The following is an 18,883-nucleotide window of genomic DNA, read 5'->3' on the forward strand; positions in this document are numbered from 1 at the left end:
AGGAGCCTTTGATGAGGTTTAAGAGGTTCTTGGGGATATCCCCAAGGTTCTTTACAGTTTCTGAAGGGTTCCTGGGGAGATTTCAGGCGTCTTTAACAACCTCCTTAGGTTTTGAGGAGGATTCATATATTGTTGAGAGGGTTTAAAGGGTTCTTGTGCAGATTTAATTTGTCCTTAACAAACTTTAACAAGATTTAAGAGGTTCTTGAGAGTGTCCTGGAAATTCTTGAAGAGGTTCCAGACATTCATAGACATGTTTCAAAGGCTCTGAGGAGGTTCCAGAGGTTCTTGATAAGGTGCCATAAGTTTTTCAGAAGATCTAAAGGGTTTTTGAAGAGATTTCTGAGATCCTTTTAGAAGGTGTATGTGGTTCTTAGTGATGTTCCAGAAGTCCTTGAGTAGGTTCCACAGATGTTTAAGATCTTTCACAAGTTCAGAGGAAGTTCCAGAGGTTGTTGAGAACGTTTAATGGACTCTTGTGCAGATTACAGGTTCTTGATGAAGTTCAATAGGTCCTTTGGGAGGTCCTAGAAATTCATGATGTTTCAGAGCTTCTGAAAAGGTTCCAAAGGTTTTTGATAAGGTTTCAGATATATTTGAGAAGGTGCAAAAGGTTAGGTTTGGTTTGGTGGTTATTGGGGATGTTCAAGGGGCTCTGAGGAGTTTACTGTTTGTTCAGTTCTTGTGCAGATTTTAGGGGTCTTTAACAAGGTTTAAGAGGTTCTTGGGGATGTTCCAGATGTTCTGAGGACTTTCCAAAGGTTCAAATAAGCTATAAAGTGTTCTTGTTGAGACTTCCACTTGAATGAGATTTAAGACGTTCTTTGGGGTACCTCAAATGTTCTTGTGCCAGATGTTTGTGGGGATGTTCCAGAGGTTCTGAATAGGTTGCAGAAGTTCTTCAGGATGTTCCAGGAGTCTTTAAGAAGGTTTAAGAACTACTTGATGTGTCACCTAGGAGGTTGTGGTGGTTCCAGATGATGTTCCTAGGGGTCTATGAGGAATTTTTAGAATCTCTTGAATTTTTTTTAAGGATTCATTAGGAAGTGTCAGAGGTCCTTGAAGAAATCTGAGAGGTTATTTGGATGTTCTAAAGATTCTTGATCAGGTTCAGGGGGTCCATGAGGAGGTTACAAAGGTTCTTGAGAGGGTTTGAAGGGTTCTTAATGAGATTTTAGGTGCTCAGGAATGTGTTCCAGAGGCTTTTGAGGAGGTTTAAAGGATTCAGATGACTTTTTTATGGTTCTCAATGAGGTTCAAAGAAACAGTGAGTGGGTTTAAGGGTTGTGAAGGAGGTTCCAGAGGGTTCTTATCTTACTTCCTACACCCACCCATTATGGTCTTGCTTACTCTCTAAAAAGTTTTCATGAACCTGTGCCTGCCACAGGTGTAGTGCTGCCGGAGCGCACCGGAACGAGGCTCTGCCACTTTTTTTCTCCAAGTGAGGCAATAGAATATTCGCAGTTTGCATAATCTGTTTGAATCTTTAAATTTTTTGGAGCAGCTAAAATGGTAAAAGTTTACGATGATGTAACTTTGGTTAAATAACGATTAAAAAATGACTTGGCACCAGGCCCACACCCACCTCGGGCTAGCTAATGGGTTGGCTTCTACTCTGCCTGCACTGCAACTTTTGCTCAGAATAAATTTTGAATGCGGCTTCATTTGCTCGGCACAAGTAAATGAAATCATTCAAACACAAACTACTTGTGTTCATTCGCCTATGTTACTTAATGCCACGCTATTACAAGCTACAACATCCACGGTATTGCCTAATTCTAACTACTTAGCTAATGTTAGATGTTGGACTGACTACCACATAATATTCTCAACATGATGAAACTATTCATAAAGTCAGTAACATTTGATCGTGTGCTCAGTTATAGTTTACTAATTTATGTAAACTTGCTAACATAGGTTACATGTTACAGTGGTTACATAACCTGTGAAACGAGCCACAACTTAACTGTGCACGTGCACGCATGTCCACGGTCATACGTTTGCTCCAGTACTTAAACAAATAGCACTACAAACTTGGTGCCTGGCTGACAGATTGATTACCGCTCACATTAGTTTTGCTCAGTAGTTTAGTCTTTAATGAACTGCTATAAAATCCCCCATCTCACTGTCCTAACTGAGATATCCGAGAGAACAAATAAACAGTTTGTTCCTCAAACTGCCAGGAGCTGCGAATATGTTTTCGAGTGGAAGAGGTCAGATGAAACAGTCAGACAAATATCCGTATTGTCAGGATGATGCAGCAGTGTGTCTGTCCTGGAGGAATAACAGAATATCAAGTGGTTATTATTTTTATTATTATGTTTTTCCTTTCAAGCTCTGAGAAGCAAGACACAAGACATTTTATTTATGAGGCTTTTTATTTATGCCTGGTTGAGGACTGAAACCAGGACACGTGTGGCTGCCGGGCGAGGACATCGAGCAGCTGCATGGTGGTTAATTTGGTGCTGAGGCTTCAGATCTGCCCGAAAACACACACAGAGAGGGTTAATCATTAAGACTTAAGATTAGACAGATTTAGACAGCTGTAATGTTTTAAACTCTGAGTGTACAGACCAAGGGCGATGGATTAATTTCAGAAGTGGGAGGGGGGAGGGGTGTAACCGTAGATATACCGAAGACTTCAGATGAACAATTACCAATTCACGTGAACTTTCTAAACGTGTGTTTTCTGGCTGGTTGTCTGCACGTGCCGAATAGGTTTCGCCGATGGGCGTAAGCGCCATTTCGCTTTGCAGCAGTTGCGTCTGTTGCAGCGGCATGTCAACTGGTCCTCTCTCATAAAGAAGATAGTGAAGAAAAGAAAAAGATTCAGGTAACGTATTTAACAACAAACTTTATTTCGGGGGGAAAACAAGCAAACAGATAGAGCTCAGTTCATTTCCAAACTGTGCTTGCATGAAACCTCAACACTTCACAGCACTGAAACAAGTTTATTGGTTGCAGTGTACACTGTATGCCTTTGATTGGTGTGATATGTTCTCTTTGATTGGATTAGTGTAAATATTATTCGTGTTTTATGTTTGCCTGCTTTATTTTACCTAATTTCTTAGTGGACAGGAATGATTGAAACATCTTTGTACCTTAAGTGTTCCAGTATATTTGATACAGTAATTTGCAACTTAAAAGGAATGTGCTATGGGGCATAAAGTGGAGGGGACAATGGCCCCTTGGACCCCCCACTTCCAGCGCCCTTGGTTCAAACATTTCCAGAATCTCCGAGACTTCATGAACACATAGTTTACCACGACCCCGTCTGACCTATGAACCCAGTATGTGTTTAATCTGTGTCATTAAGAAGTCTCAGAGGTTTTAATTGTCTGATTGTTGAGCCAAAAACATCAGTGATTTTGTTTTCGTTTTTCTTTCTTTCTTATTTTGTTATTCTGTAGTGGCATACTCTGATTCAGTCTCCTCTTCGGTGTTCATTGTTAGTTTGTTAAAAATGAAAGCCTGTGATGGTCTGCAGTGCAACAAGTTCACAAAAGAAGATATTATTATTGAAACAAGGCCAGAAATCACTGTGATCAGAAAGGGAGAGATCACTCATTTCACACCTGCACACACCTGGTGTTGTTTTGGCTTTTCACTTTATCACGTGTGGTTAAGAATTTGGGTAAATGCTTTGTTTGTGTGTGTGTGTGTGCTTTTCTGTCGTCGTGGTAACAGTTTGCTGACAGCAGATGTGTGTGCGTGGAATGATAACACTAAGTGAACCTGGCAGAACGGAACGCTTTCAGCGACTGTGTGTTTAGTTTTTCTTAAATCTCATCGCAGTGGAACCGCACCACCGCTAACATGTTTTCATCTTGTTTATTCTGTTAACAAATGTGAGTCTTTGTGCCACTTTCTACTGATCAGAGGCAAATATTGTACTTTTTACTTCACTACATTTATCTGACGGCTTTACTTATATGAAGAGATTGTAAAAATATGTTTTGTTATAGATTAAACTACCCAACAGTTTATACAAGTACAGCTGAATTGATCAGCTGATTAATCAAAATAATTTAAAGGTTTGGACTGTTGGTTGGACAAAACAAGCATTGCAGCATTCTGTAGGTTTTGGGGGTCCTTGAGAGACTTTCAGAGGTCCTTGAAGAGGTTCCAGTGCTGCTGAAAATGGTTCCCTGCTCTTGAGTAGGTTAACTGGATCTTTAAAGAGATTTCCGTGGTTCTCCAGGTTCCAGAGTGACTAAAAGGGTCTCAGGAATCCGTAGGATTATTGTGAAGCGACTAGATATTCTGATGTGGTTTCCAGGGTCTTTGAGAAAGTCCAGAGGTTCTTTAAAAAGTTCCCAACATGCTGACGTTGGTTCCAGAGCTTCTCAGCTGAGGTCTGTGGCTCATGATTAGGTTCTACAGTGTACAAGGGTTATTGAAAGAGGTTCCAGAGGTTCTTGTGAAGGCCGACAGAAGGTTTTCAGGGTCTTTTAGAAAGTTTGAGAGTTTCGTGAAGAGGTTCCAGAGGTGCTGAAGGAAGTTCCAGAGATTCTCCAGCAAGCTTGCTCATGAGTAGGTTCCTGATATTTCAGTGGTCCTCCAGGTTCCAGGGCACTAGTTCTGGGGATCCCAAAGGATCTAGAGGTTCTTGTGAAGGCTCCAGAAGTTCTGATGGGGTTTTCCCATGGGTCTTTAAGAAAAAAAGACATTTTAATGGTTTTCCAGGTTTCAGGGGCATTGAAGGTGATTCCAGAGACTCTTCAGGAGGTTTCAGTCATATTTTAGGAGATTGTAGAAGTCCAGAGGTTCCAGAGGGAAGAGGAGGGATCAGGGGTTGCCTAGGAGGTTCCAGAGTTTGAGGAGGTTAAAGAGGTTTAAAGGGTTCTTAAGAACATTTAAGGTGCTTTTAGGGGAGGTTTCAGAAATACCTGGAGACGTTCCCTGTTAACAGGGCATGTAACAAATACCACACCACAAATTTTAAGGAGTTCAGGAGCCCAGAGATTCTCGAAAGAAGATCCAGAGGTGTTAAAGGATGTTCCAGAGATCTTCAAGCTTATGAGAATGGAAGTATCTTCATTGGGTCTTTTAAGACATTTCAGTGGTTCTCCAAGTTCCCGTGGGCCTTTAAGAGGGTTCCAGGGAACCTTAAAGAGGATCCAGAGGTTTGGGAAAGATCACTGAGATAGTTTGAGAGGTTCTTGAAGGGGATCTGGAGGTGCTGAATGAAGTTTTTGAGATTTCAGAGTAGAATAATGAGTCTTATGACTCATGAGTCTTCAGGTTCTGGGTTGCTTTAAAAAGGGTTCCAGGGATCCTTGGGGAGGTCCTGGAGATGTCCTCCTGAAGGAGGGTCCAGAGGTCCCTTAGGAGATATCAGGGGCTGATGAGTTTTAAAAAGGTTTAAAGTGTTCTTAAGGCCATATAATGGGCTCTTGGGGGAGGTTCCAGAGGGTCTTGGAGACGTTCCAAAGTAGGGCATGTGATAAATGCTACAGGACTGTGGTACAGGCCTGGATATGTACAAAGTGGAGTTAATGGCCATGAGAAAACTTTGTCGGCACTGCAGTGACCTGCATGAATAAACAGCCTCCACTTTGAGATACAGGGAGTCATTCCTCTGCAAACCTCCCCTTAAATCCTGTATAAATACAGGTTTAAAAAACATGAATGCTCACATGCATGCATGTACTCACACATGTACATAAATGCTGTATATACAGATACATACGACCTGGCAGTGTCCCCACATACATTCCTGATAAAGCCTGATTCCCAGTAAATCACCACTCTTCCACACTAATGTGCAAATGTGTTTACATTTACAATCCAACACACTCTCACACATTTAGAGCAGCTGAGTGATTTGATATGTGATACAGCAGATGAACAAATAAGGGTGGAACTGTGAGAACAGGCCGCCATTCACATCAACAGGAAGACTGTGTGTGTTTTAATTCTAAACTTCTGACAGTTTGGCTGGTTCCCAGTCCGCATTACTCACTGTTGTTATGCAGTGTTCAGTTACCTTTTGTTGTTGTACAGTGATAACTTGTGTACCTTCTCTGTGTTGAATGATTCCTGCTTATGTTGTCTTGTAGTGTTTTAGAATTAATTTAATACATTACTGTGTGAAGTTGTCTTGTTGCGTGCTTCCATCTTGGTTTGAAGTCATTATTCTCATAAACAACCTTCTCTCTCCCTGTTGATCTGTTGTCATATTAAATAGTTCCTTTTTTTAATCTGGTACCAACCTCCTCCGAGACCTCTGGAACCTCCCATGAAGGCAGACCTCCAAACTTAGGAATTCCTAACATATCCTGAGGAACATCTTTTGGACCTCCAGAACCTTCTGTATAACCACTGGAACCTCCTCAAAACCTTAGGAACCCATTAAAAGTCACAATGAATCCCTTACAGACAACAAACCTGCAATCTGACCTCTGAACCTTCTCATGGATGCCTGGACCACTTTAACAGCCTCTGATAAACTATTTAAGGAGCTCAAACCCAGAAAAACCTTTCAGGAACCTCCTCAACCACTGTTAAATATTGCTTCAGTGACTGCCTGGACACCTCTCCATCCCCAAAGACTCGTGGAATCTCCTCAAAGACCCGTCAAAGACTCCTGAATTTTGCTGAAGAGTCCCTGAAACTCTCTAAATTACCTCTAGAACATCTTCATAGATCCCTGAAACCTCCCACAACCTCCTCAAGAATCTCTGAAGGATCTCAAGGGAAACTCCTGACTCCTCTTCAAGAGCCCCAAAAACCTGCTTTGGACTGCTTAGAACCTCCTCAGTAGCCAACAGAACATCTTGTTGGATCTCCAGAACCTCATTTAAGACTTCTGCCCCTGGAGACTTTTTGTACGACCAGTGCAATCTCCTTAAAGACCCTCTAAATAACCCGTGGAACCTGTTCCAAAGGCACCTTAGAACAACCTCAAAAACCAGTCTCTAAAACCTGCTTAAGAATACTTGAAACTTGAAATAAGGAACATCTTTCTGGACCTCCAGAACCTCCTTTAAGACTCTTGCCTTCTGCACAACCACTGAAACCTCTGAGGAACCCTTGAGCCTCCTTACAAATACCAGAAAATCTCCTCAAAGAACCTAAGCTTCGTTGAAACCCTCTCAATTTCAGGTAACTCTTCAAGCAAGGCAGGATTACCAACCGAGCAAGGGCGACTGTGCCAGGGTCCCAGACCTTCAGGTACCCCAAAGGCAGTTTGTGGTAATTTAATTTAATTTGCAAATTTGCTTGGAGAATTGCACCACCAACGCAGGGTATAATCTGAAATAATAAGGGTCTTAAAGAGCCACTTAGTACCCCACTTTATGTTCAATTACCACGTTTTTTTTTCGCATCCAATCACAACATTTTTTAAATTCTACAATATTTGTGCAGGACAACTACTGTGTGGTTGGTCAGGGAAAGACTGCGGGTACGGCAAGTGAGGTATGGTTACGTTTATGCAACTCAAACACTTAGTTAAGGTAAGGGAAAGGTAATGGTCACAGTTAATAAAGAGGCGAACTGTAGGTTTTTGACAGGATACAAACTCGAAATCGCAGGTGCTACACTCCCCACCACCCCAACTTCAGGCTTCACTACATAAAGAACCCACTACTTCCTGCATTCACCCTAAACATTAATACTGGACTTAATTGGAGAGGTGCAGAAATGTCAAATATAAATGTAACTCCTACAAAACTCAGGGGCTCAATAGAGGCCCACAGCTGATTTCTGCACAGGGGCCCCACCACAATCTGCCAGAAACCAGACAAATCCTGGGGAACCCCTGAAACCTCCTCAAACCTCCTGGGAGACTCTCAGTGATCTGTGTAGAAACCCGATCACTAAAAATAATGTGTAACAATGATGCAAAATTACAGTTTGTTCAATGCAGTTCTGTTCTATTCACGGCTGCATATATTTTGAAAATGTATTATATTAAATTTATATATATATATATATATATATATATATATATATTATAATATATGAAATAAACTCATTAAACGAGGAGGGAAGAAGAGCAGGAAGCATTTTTCTTTCTTTCCACTAAGAGGGAGTGGTGCATCGCTGAACGCAACAGGCTGCAACTCTGATCTGTCAAACTCTTTTAGTGTGTGTGTGTGTGTGTGTGTGTGTGTGTGTGTGTGTGTACACGTTAGCTGTCCGCTTACACAAACACGCACGCATCACCTCCTCCTCCTCCTCCTCCTCCTCCTCCTCCTGTATTTCCGTAATCTGGCAGAGTCGCGCGTGTGGAGAGACGGATGATTATTTCCACAGAGGAAAGAGGAGGAGAAGGAGCGCGCGCTGCAGACACACCTGATCAGCCTGATCGATATATTATATTAGAATAGAGACGCGGAGCTGCAGGTCGTCCTGTGCCACGCGCGGCTTTAATTGGACGCAAGAGTGTCTCTCTGGACCGGACTGGAAGTCTTCTCTTCGGTCCGCAGAGCAAAGGCATGAACCCGTCCAGCTCTCTGACGGCTGCTGCCGGAAGGACCGGCTGCTGATGAAGATGATGAAGGTGCTTCCTCAGCTCCACGCGCTCCACCAGTGACCCGCGCCGGTCTAAGATGCCACGGGGCCCCGGCGCTCGGCACGCGGCTCGGATCGAGAATAACCCGGGATAATAAAACACAAAAAGACACAAAAGCGAAACAAAAGAAGAAATCCACCTCCTCGGGGAGTCGCCCCGAACCGGGACAAGCCGGGAGGGAGAGCCCGGGATCAGCGCGCGGTGCGCCGGGGAGCAGGGGCGCGCTGAGACGCTAAAACAGCCGCAGACAGGTAACTCTCCCTCACACAGGCAGAGACACAGAACTGCAGCTACTTTCAAAACTTTATGTTTCTTTATAAATGTTCAAACTGAAACTGAATCTGCGTTGAAGTTTTGAATTAAATCGCATTTTAGATCCAGAGCAGGTGCGGTGCGTCGCAGGTTTCAGTCCTGCAGGCGGGACGCACGGACACCAGTCTGCTGAAGGCTTTGTTTTACGGCTCCCTGATTTCCGAGAAATGTCTTTTTAAAAACTGTAATTTGGTGCCGATAGCGAGAGAAACTGACTGCCCTTTAAATAAAAGCCATTATTATGATTACAAGCAGAAGAAGAAGATCTCTGCAGGAATAAAGTTAGAAAAGGAACAAAGTAGAAATTGACTTTATAAAAACAGGAATCGTTGCATAACTAAGATATATATCGAAGCTGCAGCTCCAAACTGGAAAAAAAGGTTAAAGGTCAAAGCATCGATGAGTTCATCCCTTTAAGTTCAGTTAGATTTCCGGAGTCTTCAGCTGCATCTCATGGCCTTCATCCGCAGATGGGGGGGGGGTTCTATGAAGGCCGTGAGAAAGCTCTGGAACATTTCCAGTAAGTGACCTAATGCTGAGAGCTCTAAAAACCCAAACTGTGTTCCCTCAGGTCCGCATGATGCTGCTCCCGCGGCTTCCGGTCCTGTCGGCGCTCCTGGTCCTGCTGCTGGCCGCGGGACGCTGCACCGCGGCGGCCTTGCTCCGGGGCTCCGGCACCCGAGCGGACGGAGGTCTGGAGGGCCGCAGCATGCTGGAGCTGGTCGGCCGGTACCCGAGGAGGACTGAGACGGCGGGGGGACTCACCGGACACGGAGTCAGAACCCCGGACAGAGACGGCAGGTCACAGCAAGGACCGGGTCAGTACCACGACCGCAACCGGTCACAGTTCATGAATCATTCAGCTTCAGCACCAGAAGATTTTTAAAGTCAAAGTTTCAGAACAACGTCTGGATTCTGATTGTTGGTGCTGGGATGCTGCAGCTGCTGGTGGTCTAACCTGTAAAACAGCAGAACTCTTTGGTTGATTACATTTTGTGTAAATAATCAGAATCTGCAAAGTCACTGCAGTGAAGGGAGGAGTGTTTATAACCAGTCCTGGGATCAGAGTGGGATGGGTCTGAGGTGGTTTCTAGACTCTGAAGGTCCTGAATTTGTTCTGCAGTCCTGTTCCTGTTCGGTGGTCGATCCAAAGGTGCACGATCAGCAGATCAGACTGGATCAGCAGATCAGACTGGATCAGCAGGTCCCGAGAGTCCCGGGTTGAGATTTAGCTGGTAGACGGCTGTGAGCCGTGCAGCTGCAAACGGCGCTCGCACGTCGTTTTGTTTAACTAACAGTGAATCAGTGAAGGAGGAGGTTCAGAAGTGACGCAGCCTGTTTCTGAAAGCTTCGTGCTGTTTGGATCCGAGCTGAAGTCCACTTGAACTCCTCGGGTCCATTAGTGCAGCCGGCTGATGCCAAACCGTCGGAGGGGCTTCGGCCTGTGAACACGTGTGGATCCACATTAGTGGACCGGCAGCAGAACTGGAACTGGTTTTGTGCTGAGGGACTCTGTCAGTGATTAAAGACGTGCTGTAATGTGAAGGTAAAAATCAACAAATATTGAACTGGATTTGGTTTGCAGATACTCATGAGCTCAGGGGCAAAGAAACCCCCCCCCCAGGGGCCCCCAGACCCTTTAGGCCCCTGTAGCTGGGCTCAGTAGTCCATCCTGCTGGCCAGACCCGCGTCAGATTATCTCTGAATATTAATGCTTCCTAATAACTTAATGACCCCTGACCTTTCCTGCAGGCCACAGTGTCCACGTTTGTGGGCCGAGGCGGCCCCGCCGACGTTGCCCGACCCCGTGGCTTTGACTTGTACCAGGTCTGCTTTAAGGCCTTCATTATTTTAAGGTTTAAGGTCTAATGGAGGTTAGAGCGTCGCGTCGTCATCAGCCAGCGAACCCGACAGGAAGCCTGACGCTCAGGTGAGGGTGGCGTCACGTGCTGCAGGACCTGCCTGAGAATCCTGCTGTTTTTAGGCTCGCAGCTGACTCACCGTCTCCATAGCAACGTGCGATCAGACGGTCACCGCATCTCAGCCGGGTGCACTTGCTAGCTTTTTCCAGAGCTTTTGAACTTCTGCAGCGTTTGTCTTCTCCATCTGTGGGTGGAGTTTGACCTCCAACAGATCGAACAACAGCGTTGTGTTTTCATTTCAGAGGGCCACCCCAGAGATCCGCAGCACAAGGACAAGTTCCTCCACCACCTGACAGGTACGAGCGCCAGCAGCCACTTACAGACCCGCTCATGCAGCCTGGGAGCAAACTGTGCAGGTGTGTCCACGCTGAAGGCGAAGAGCGAGCGCTCCCGCGGCACTGAGGTGTTTAGACTGAAGCGTATTTAAAGTCGTAGTGGGGAGATGTGCGAGGGTGTAGGTGTGGTTTCAGAATGGGGAGGCACGAGAAGGTAAAGTAGGAACTATAGGTGTATACTGTCCGTACGCGGCGAGGGGGCGGAGCCACAGGGGGCCGCAGCACGCCAGGAGACGCAGTGAAGAAGAAGAGTGGCAGCTAGTAAACATGTAAACAGTACAGGGTTCAAAATATTCCAAAATCTGCGTTCAGCACGCGTTCGTTAGACCTCAAGGACTTTTAGCATCTTTCCGTTCACTTCCTGTCTAGTTTCTGAGGCGCGGTGCATTTTAAGGTTTTGTTCGCCACGTTTATTTTTATTATTATTATTTACAAAAAAACCTTTAACGCCACGAAAAAAGAAAAACACTTCACTTACTGGCTTTTTCGACAGCTGCGTCTCATGGTCTTCATCGCAGCTGATCCACCGATGAAGACCAATAAAACTGCGGGTGAAAGCTCTGAGAGAAACAAGCTGGTCCTTAACGTTGTCAAACTGCTCGTCTCACTTCACATTTGAGCTCAGTGGGATTTTAAAATGTCAGCGTGAAGTCTTTTGAACACACGTAAGGCCGTTTTCTGGCGACTGAAACTACTTTAAGTTCAGAAAAAGATGGCGGCCGCGATTAAAAGACACCAGCGTTCACTGTTTGTGGGAGACAGGATGTGTGAAGTCCTGAATTCAAAACGTCCCTTTAGTAAAAGTACACGAGTGTTATCAAAAACACGTACAATTAACGAATACCGTGAGGGCATTTTAACGTTGTAAAACTTCAAGCGTCAGAGAAACGCAGTAAAAAGCGCAACAGTTCCCTCTGAGATGCGGCGGAGCAGAAGTACAACGTGGCATAAAATGGAAATACTCAAGTAAAGTACAAGTACCTCAAAACTGTGTCTGTGTCACACCTTCCGTCCAATCAGAGTCCAGTATTCTGAAGCGTTTCGTTCTGTCCTCAGGTCCTCTTTACTTCAACCCAAAGTGCAGAAAACATTTCTACAGACTGTACCACAACACCAGAGACTGCACAATACCTGCCTGTGAGTACACACACACACACACACATGCACACACACACACACACACACACACACACACACACACACACACACACACACACACACACACACACTGTGTTATCGGTGTAATCGTGTCAGAACAGCAGCTCTTATGATCTTAAATCATGCATATCGCACTGTGTTTATCTTGGAGAGAGTGAGTGTATGTGTGAACAAAATGTGTGTGCGTGTGTGTGTGTGTGTGTGTGTGTGTGTGTGTGTGTGTGTTAAAACAAGTCTTATCCTGTTTTTGATCTGAAACAACCTCCTGCAGCAACACGACACAGTAACACTGAAGGGAATCGAACCGACGTCCAGTGAAATAACTCTGACCTGATTTCTTCTGTGTGTGTGTGTGTGTGTGTGTGCGTGTGTGTGTGTGTGTGCGTGCGTGTGTGTGTGTGTGGCCCGTTCATGCAGCAGCAGGTTTTCCCGTTGAAGGTGAAAGTTACAGAAGCTGTGAAGGTTCAAACTTGTTCTGCTGTTGTTTACAGAAATCTGACAGCTTATTGGCTGCCGTTAGCTTGTGTTGTAGCAGGAAAGTAACGGAGTACACTGTAAAGTGTTTAGTGTTTAGTTTCGTTAAACCACCTAGCGTGCGTTCTCGTGTCACGCATTTCTCGCAGAGCGGCTGCAGATGTGCTTGTAACTGGGGGCGAGACATGTGCAGTGAATTTAAGCTTAAAAAGATCTTTTTAGTTCCAGGTTTTAAACATCAGTAGTTGCTGCAGTGCTCTGTACTAACTGTTGCAACAGAATCATTACTTTTATTACTTCCACTTGTGCTTTTCCTGCTACAACAAGCCAGGTGGGACATTTAAACTGCAGCTCCAGGCTAGCAGTTTCCACCTGCCTCCAGTCTTTGTGCTAAGCTAGGCTAAACACATCCTGGGCCGTGTGAGACTCCAGCTGTAGATTGTGTCTGTTTTTAGAAAAGCGAACCTGTTTTCTAACCGCAGGTAAACATGCTGTGTTGTTTTGCCCTCCCGCAGATTATAAAAGGTGTGCTCGTCTGTTGATTCGATTGGCCAACAGCCCTCGCTGTATGGAGAGATAAACGGACCGAGAGACGGTAAGACGCCGTTTGATCACATTTGCGTATACAGACCAAAATATACACGTCGTGCCATCATGTCCGGGCTCTCTGGACCTTTTTATTATGAACGCTACTGTGATTTCTTCCTCCTGTAGACTAAAACCACACAGATCTGAGTCCTGAACCAGCAGGGACCAAATGTACAGAGGTCAAAGGTCAGAGCAGGCAGAACAAATATTACGGATGAATGACGGGAAAATATTCCCAACAGCGACTTTATCGGCTTTAGGCCTGAAAGTCTGGTAACAACAACATGTTTCATACATGAGGGAATGTTTGTTGTTCCTGGTGTTGCCAGTCACACTGCAGAGGACCGACCCAAAATTCCTAAAATGGAGCATCAGCTTCGTTATCTGACCTCGTTCAGAGCGCAGGGCCCCGCTGCCGGCGAGCAGCGGTCTCTATGGAGACCATAGAAGAAGAGCATAAACAGCTACAACACAATGTGACGATTGTTCAGTCAGTAAATAACCCGAAAAACTCCTGACAGAGACTAAATGATCAGGCAGAACCACAGAGTCTGCAGAGAACCAGGAGAACCTGAAGAAACACTGAGTCTAGAAAACCTGTGGTTCCAAATCCCCCATCAGGCCCGTCATGCATGCGTTGTGACAACTTGGGGTGGTCCAGACCCACGATGGGAGCCATTGCTGTAGAACATAGTCTGTAAAACCTGTTGAGCGGGTTCTACAGAGTCTATAGAACCTGCAGAACCTTGAGTGAATAGACCCTGTTGATTATAGAGTCCATAAAACCAGGTCAGTAGATCACGTAGAACATATACTCTGTAGAACATCTTAAACCCAATGTCTGTAGATCCTTTGGGTGTAAAGACTGTAGAACCTGTAGCATCTAAGGTCAGTAGAACCTGTACAACATAGTCTGTACAACGTGGAACCAGAGCTAGAGACTACACAACCTGTAGGGTAAAAGCCTCTATATAACCGGTAGAACCAAGAGAACCTGAATCTGTGGAACTTGTGGACTCTTTATAACCTGTAGAACATGTGGCTTCTTTAATGCTGCAGATGCTTGCAGAGACAATAAAACTACAGAGAGTTTATAAAACCTGTAGAACTTAAAGTCTCTGATAGAACCTGTAGGATGTGGACTCTGTATAGTTTGTAGAACCCTTAGAGCAGAGAGTCTGTCAGTCTTGTAGAACATGTGGAACTTGTAGAGTCTAGAATCGGTAATCTGTAGCTTTATAGAGCCTGTACAACCTGAAAAACTGCGGTTTACAGAACCCACAGAACCTGAAGACAGTGGCCCGTAGAACCTGTTGATATTGCAAGCAGTAAAACCTGTAGAGTACATAACGCCGTTAGAGTTGCATCATGGGAAACGTAGTACCCAGCGCTTCTGGAGCTGCTTCGATTCGGACATTTCTGTTGTAGTTCAAGATGCTGAAACCAGGCTTCTTCTTAAAGGGCCAGTGCGCCGTGTTTGACTTAGTAAAAGGTTTCTGAGCTGAACTTTATTGTCTCTTCTTTCTCAATCTCTCTTGTAACAGCCTCTGGACAGGAAGTGTCGCCGTGACCACGAGGAGGGTGGGGCATCTTAACGAGGGCCGTCGACCGACAGCCAACAGAAACTACTCCGAGTTATCTACTGCAGCCAGACGACGTTGCTGCGCGACCAGCGACCAGGATGCGGTTTTCTGCTCGGCCCTCTCCTGAATGACCCCCCCTGCTCTGCTGCGCTCTACTAAACTCAGCTCGGCGCCGACTGAAGAAGGACCTCCGCCGACAGGAGTGGACGGAAACCAGCATTCCTTCGCGTTTTCTTTTCGCCATTTTCTGCACATTTTGTTGAAATGTGTTTGGACGGAAACTCGACTCACGATCTGATCTCAAAAGACTAAAGCGTTGTGTAGTCTGATTTTGGCGTTAGTCTACTCATCTTGACTCAACTTCATCCCACTCAGTCGTACTCAGTTTAGTTCAGCTCTGCTTGATTTAAATCCTCTTTTTACTGCTCGACTCTAACTCCTCCTCTTCCTCCTGTCACAGCTCAGGCCTCTAGTCGACTTGCCTTCACTAGACTCTAATCTCTTCGACTACTCATCCACAGTCTTGTTGTCAAAACATCTTCTCTACTAGATTCTTCCTCCCTCTCGCTCTGTCCTGCTGGACTCGACTCTGCTGAACGCCACACCGACCGGAGGCCCGTCTTCATCGTCTCTTCTCACATTCAGACTGAGAAGAAGCTGCATTTCTGTTTTTCTCAGGTGAGCGTCCTCCTGATGATGCAGCTTCTGGAAAACAGCGAGCTGAATCGAGGTGGATCGCAGATTTGATCTGGAAACTTTCATCTGGGGCCGAATGTCTTCTTCTCGTTCTCGCAGGACAACAGTGTTTTGGTTTTTGTGTTATTTTGGACGACGGACGCTTAAAACACGGAGGAAATAAACGGACAAATCCTCTGATTAACAGCGTTTTGTTGCCTTTTGTTCTGCCGTCCTGTGCGACAGAAACATCAGAGACGCTGAATGTGTTTAATGTTACATGACGCATAATAATAACTGATAATTATAGTAATATTCCAGTGTATTTATATTGTTTACGCTGCCGCTCCATGTGCAATATGTACATACTGAAAGAGGAATAAAGACACACATTTGATATATATTTTTCCCAAATTAAGGCTTTTTATTCTGCTGTTTCTTCACTGTGTAGCTGTTAAATCCATGCCTCCCGAATAACCTGGAAAGCCTTGAATTATATATATATAAAGTCCTGGAAACTGGGAAGTTTGGAGAAAAAGAAAATTCAGTTTTCACATACAACCAAATTCTTTATAAACTGTTTATTATATGATCTCTCAGTGTAACAAACACCTAAAGGACAAGTCGATGGATAATTCCAGTTTATTACAACTTGGGTCTTATTTTCATACTTTTGTCCACTATTTCTATCCGTAGCAATAATAATAATAATAATAATGATAAGTTAATATCAGAGATCTGCGAACACGATGCTGTCACTAAGTCGAGTTCAAGATGTCTTAATACGTCTGGTCTGGTTTCATCCGAGGCCCAGACTAACAGTTACTCTTCTAAAGGGAAATGGTCTCGTTTTAGCGTGTTTTTGCTTTCTGCAGCCGGCTGTTAGACGAACTGTGGCGGAGGTGCGTTTCCTGCGGCTGCTTCACAATAAAAGCCTCACTAGGTGAAACAGCAGCAATAGAAGCTGCTGCGTTAGCATTAGCAGCACATTAGTGAACAGTAAACTGCTTTATGCAGAGGTGACACATCAGTGGTATCAACTGTGATGGGATGCAAACAGGTGGAAGAAGTGTTCACATCCTTTACTGCAGTAAAAGTCTGAAGTATCATCAGCAACATGTAGTTAAAGTGAGAGTCGTCCCTGTGCAGTAAAACGCTTCCTGTCAGTGTTTATTATATCTGATGTTTCTGGATTCATATTCCTGCTGCATTCATGTGTGTGTTGCATTTTACTGCTGCAGATGTTTCAGGTTGAGCTCATTTTAACTGCTTTACATCCTGTTGGGTAGTTTAACCTGCAGCAATGCATCATGGTCTATAAGATCATCAGGTGTTTGCAGCGTCGCCGTCCTGTGAGAACCACGTATCAGAGAAACAGCCTGTTTTCAGCTCTGTGACGATGCGTTTCCCAGCTGATCCGAGGGGGGGTTAAAGGGTTTATTCAGCTTCAGGAGGAGGAGAGTTTCCTCAGCACATGAAGGAAACTCTTCATCCTTCAGCTCGTCACAAACACCTGGAGATACGAGGTTTTCACTGGACAGGAAGGGGCTGAAACACTGTGATCTGTAAAGTAACTGAAGCCGCCCCCGATGAAGACCTGGAGTCGATCCTGAAGATGGAGCGCCGTGGTTTTTGCCCATGGTTGTCTGCCCCACTTAATATGAAGCGAGACTTCCTGGATCCAGTTTTCAGCCACTAAAGCTGTCAGACAAACGTAGTGGAGTAAAAAGTACGATGGAAATACTACAATACTCGAGTAAATGCACTTGAATGCCACAATTAGTCCCGTTGAAGAAGCCAAGGCCAAGACAGCTTAGTGCACCCGGTGTCTGGTTGAGTCTGTCTCCGACAGGGTGAACCACATAGCAGCACTGTTGACTTTGGCTGCCGCCGCACAGCTTCACGTCTAAAGTGAATGTTTCCTTTCTGCTATGAAGACAAAAAGCTCGACCTCTTCAAACCAGCAGAACTTTATTTTTAACGCCAGCGGGGACACGGTGGCCTGAATGTTGGGGAATGTGTATTTCCATTTGACTGAACGGTGCAGCCACGAAAACACGCTCACTCGCGCAGTTTGGAAAACATTTTAAAGCTGTTTAAAGTGAAATTTAAGTTCGAAAAGTCCAATAATTCAGTCATTAGTTTCTTGTTTAGTGGTGATTTCTAAAGAAAGAAGTGACTGTGGTGACTGTTGCAGTCAAAACATGCAGCTGTAGTAACAATAGCCTAGACGTAATTACCCAGAATTCCTTTTAACGAGGTAATGATCTGTCTGTCTGTCTTTGGCTCGATGCTGCTAAAATATCGCTTACAGTCATTTCATAGTAATTAAGCAAACTGTCAAAAGTGAGTGTGTGTGTGTGTGTGTGTGTGTGTGTGTGTGATTAGATGAATGCAAGTTGTTGCCAAAACTGCAGCAGAGCTGGTCGGACTGCAAACACACACACACAAACACACACACACGCACACCTATGTCATCTGTTGAGTGGGCCAGAATCACCTTTGCTTCCTTCACCTGGAACGTCTTCGTCAGCCGAACACGTGAACTAACCGACAGCGCCGCCCTCAGCGCAGACATCGCACGATTGCGCCCAAAACGATTTAGTGAGAAAGCATCGCGTCCTTTGAGTTGTTTGTGTCAGGAAACAGCTGCTCGTTTCCGTCTCCAGCAGCTGCAGAGCGACGCGACGCTTCGTCAGGAGGCAAGTTTGTGTCTCCTGATGGACGTCGGTCCGGTCTTCTCTCCGTCAGCGCTCTGTTCGGTCTCCTGAGGGAAACACCTGGTTCTTCAGCAGCTAGATGCGCCGCTATGTTCAGCAGCTAGATGCGCCGCTATGTTCAGCAGCTAGATGCGCCGCTATGTTCAGCAGCTAGATGCGCCGCTATGTTCAGCAGCTAGATGCGCCGCTATGTTCAGCAGCTAGATGCGCCGCTATGTTCAGCAGCTAGATGCTCCGCTATGTTCAGCAGCTAGATGCGCCGCTATGTTCAGCAGCTAGATGCTCCGCTATGTTCAGCAGCTAGATGCACCGCTATGTTCAGCAGCTAGATGCGCCGCTATGTTCAGCAGCTGCGGGTTTTTACAGCTTGTTTGATGAAAACAGCTGGAAATGACTCGCGCTAAGACTCAACCAAAACATAAATCCAAAAACACCGACCTGAAATATAATGAGTTTATTCAAATGAAGTTGTTTTCTTGCTTTAACAGCTTGCTGACCTTGTTTTCCTGAGATAACCTGATACTCAAAGGGACCCTGTGGAGTTTCTACCCGCTGGCAGTGCTATGAAGCAAGGTTTTTATTAGCAGGAGTCGGT

The 18,883-nt window shown here is 45.1% G+C and overlaps 1 protein-coding gene and 1 long non-coding RNA gene across 4 annotated transcripts; one reads left to right on the forward strand and one right to left on the reverse strand.

Annotated features, from left to right (window-relative positions):
* Positions 1–2,252: 2,252 nt before the first annotated feature.
* LOC122872028 lies at positions 2,253–12,222 on the reverse strand. Its single transcript, XR_006376991.1, has 3 exons — positions 12,072–12,222; positions 2,658–2,795; positions 2,253–2,479 (listed from the first exon to the last, which is right to left on the reverse strand). It is a non-coding gene; the product is annotated as an uncharacterized LOC122872028 (long non-coding RNA).
* LOC122871989 (ALK and LTK ligand 2-like) lies at positions 2,703–15,969 on the forward strand. Of its 3 annotated transcripts, none has more exons than XM_044187649.1 (6): positions 2,703–2,833; positions 9,405–9,651; positions 10,998–11,111; positions 12,147–12,227; positions 13,238–13,317; positions 14,855–15,969. In XM_044187649.1, exons 2-5 carry the CDS (start codon positions 9,411–9,413, stop codon positions 13,300–13,302), a joined length of 501 nt encoding a protein of 166 aa, XP_044043584.1. In that variant the 5' UTR covers positions 2,703–2,833; positions 9,405–9,410; the 3' UTR covers positions 13,303–13,317; positions 14,855–15,969. The 3 variants fall into 3 exon arrangements, with proteins under 3 accessions (XP_044043584.1, XP_044043583.1, XP_044043585.1); XM_044187648.1 differs by lacking the exon at positions 2,703–2,833 and adding an exon at positions 8,182–8,772; XM_044187650.1 differs by lacking the exon at positions 2,703–2,833 and adding an exon at positions 8,199–8,772 and having other exon boundaries at positions 10,998–11,051.
* The last annotated feature ends 2,914 nt before the right edge of the window (positions 15,970–18,883 follow it).

This window comes from Siniperca chuatsi, linkage group LG24, assembly GCF_020085105.1.
Source record: "Siniperca chuatsi isolate FFG_IHB_CAS linkage group LG24, ASM2008510v1, whole genome shotgun sequence".
In the NCBI taxonomy this organism is placed as follows: Eukaryota; Metazoa; Chordata; class Actinopteri; order Centrarchiformes; family Sinipercidae; genus Siniperca; species Siniperca chuatsi.

Coding starts and splice junctions, on each gene's coding strand:
- LOC122871989 (XM_044187649.1), top strand. CDS start 9,411: ATGATGCTGCTCCCGCGGCTTCCGGTCCTGTCGGCGCTCCTGGTCCTG. Junction 11,112..12,146: donor CCTGGGAGCAAACTGTGCAG/GTGTGTCCACGC, acceptor TTCTGTCCTCAG/GTCCTCTTTACTTCAACCCA. Junction 12,228..13,237: donor AGACTGCACAATACCTGCCT/GTGAGTACACAC, acceptor GCCCTCCCGCAG/ATTATAAAAGGTGTGCTCGT.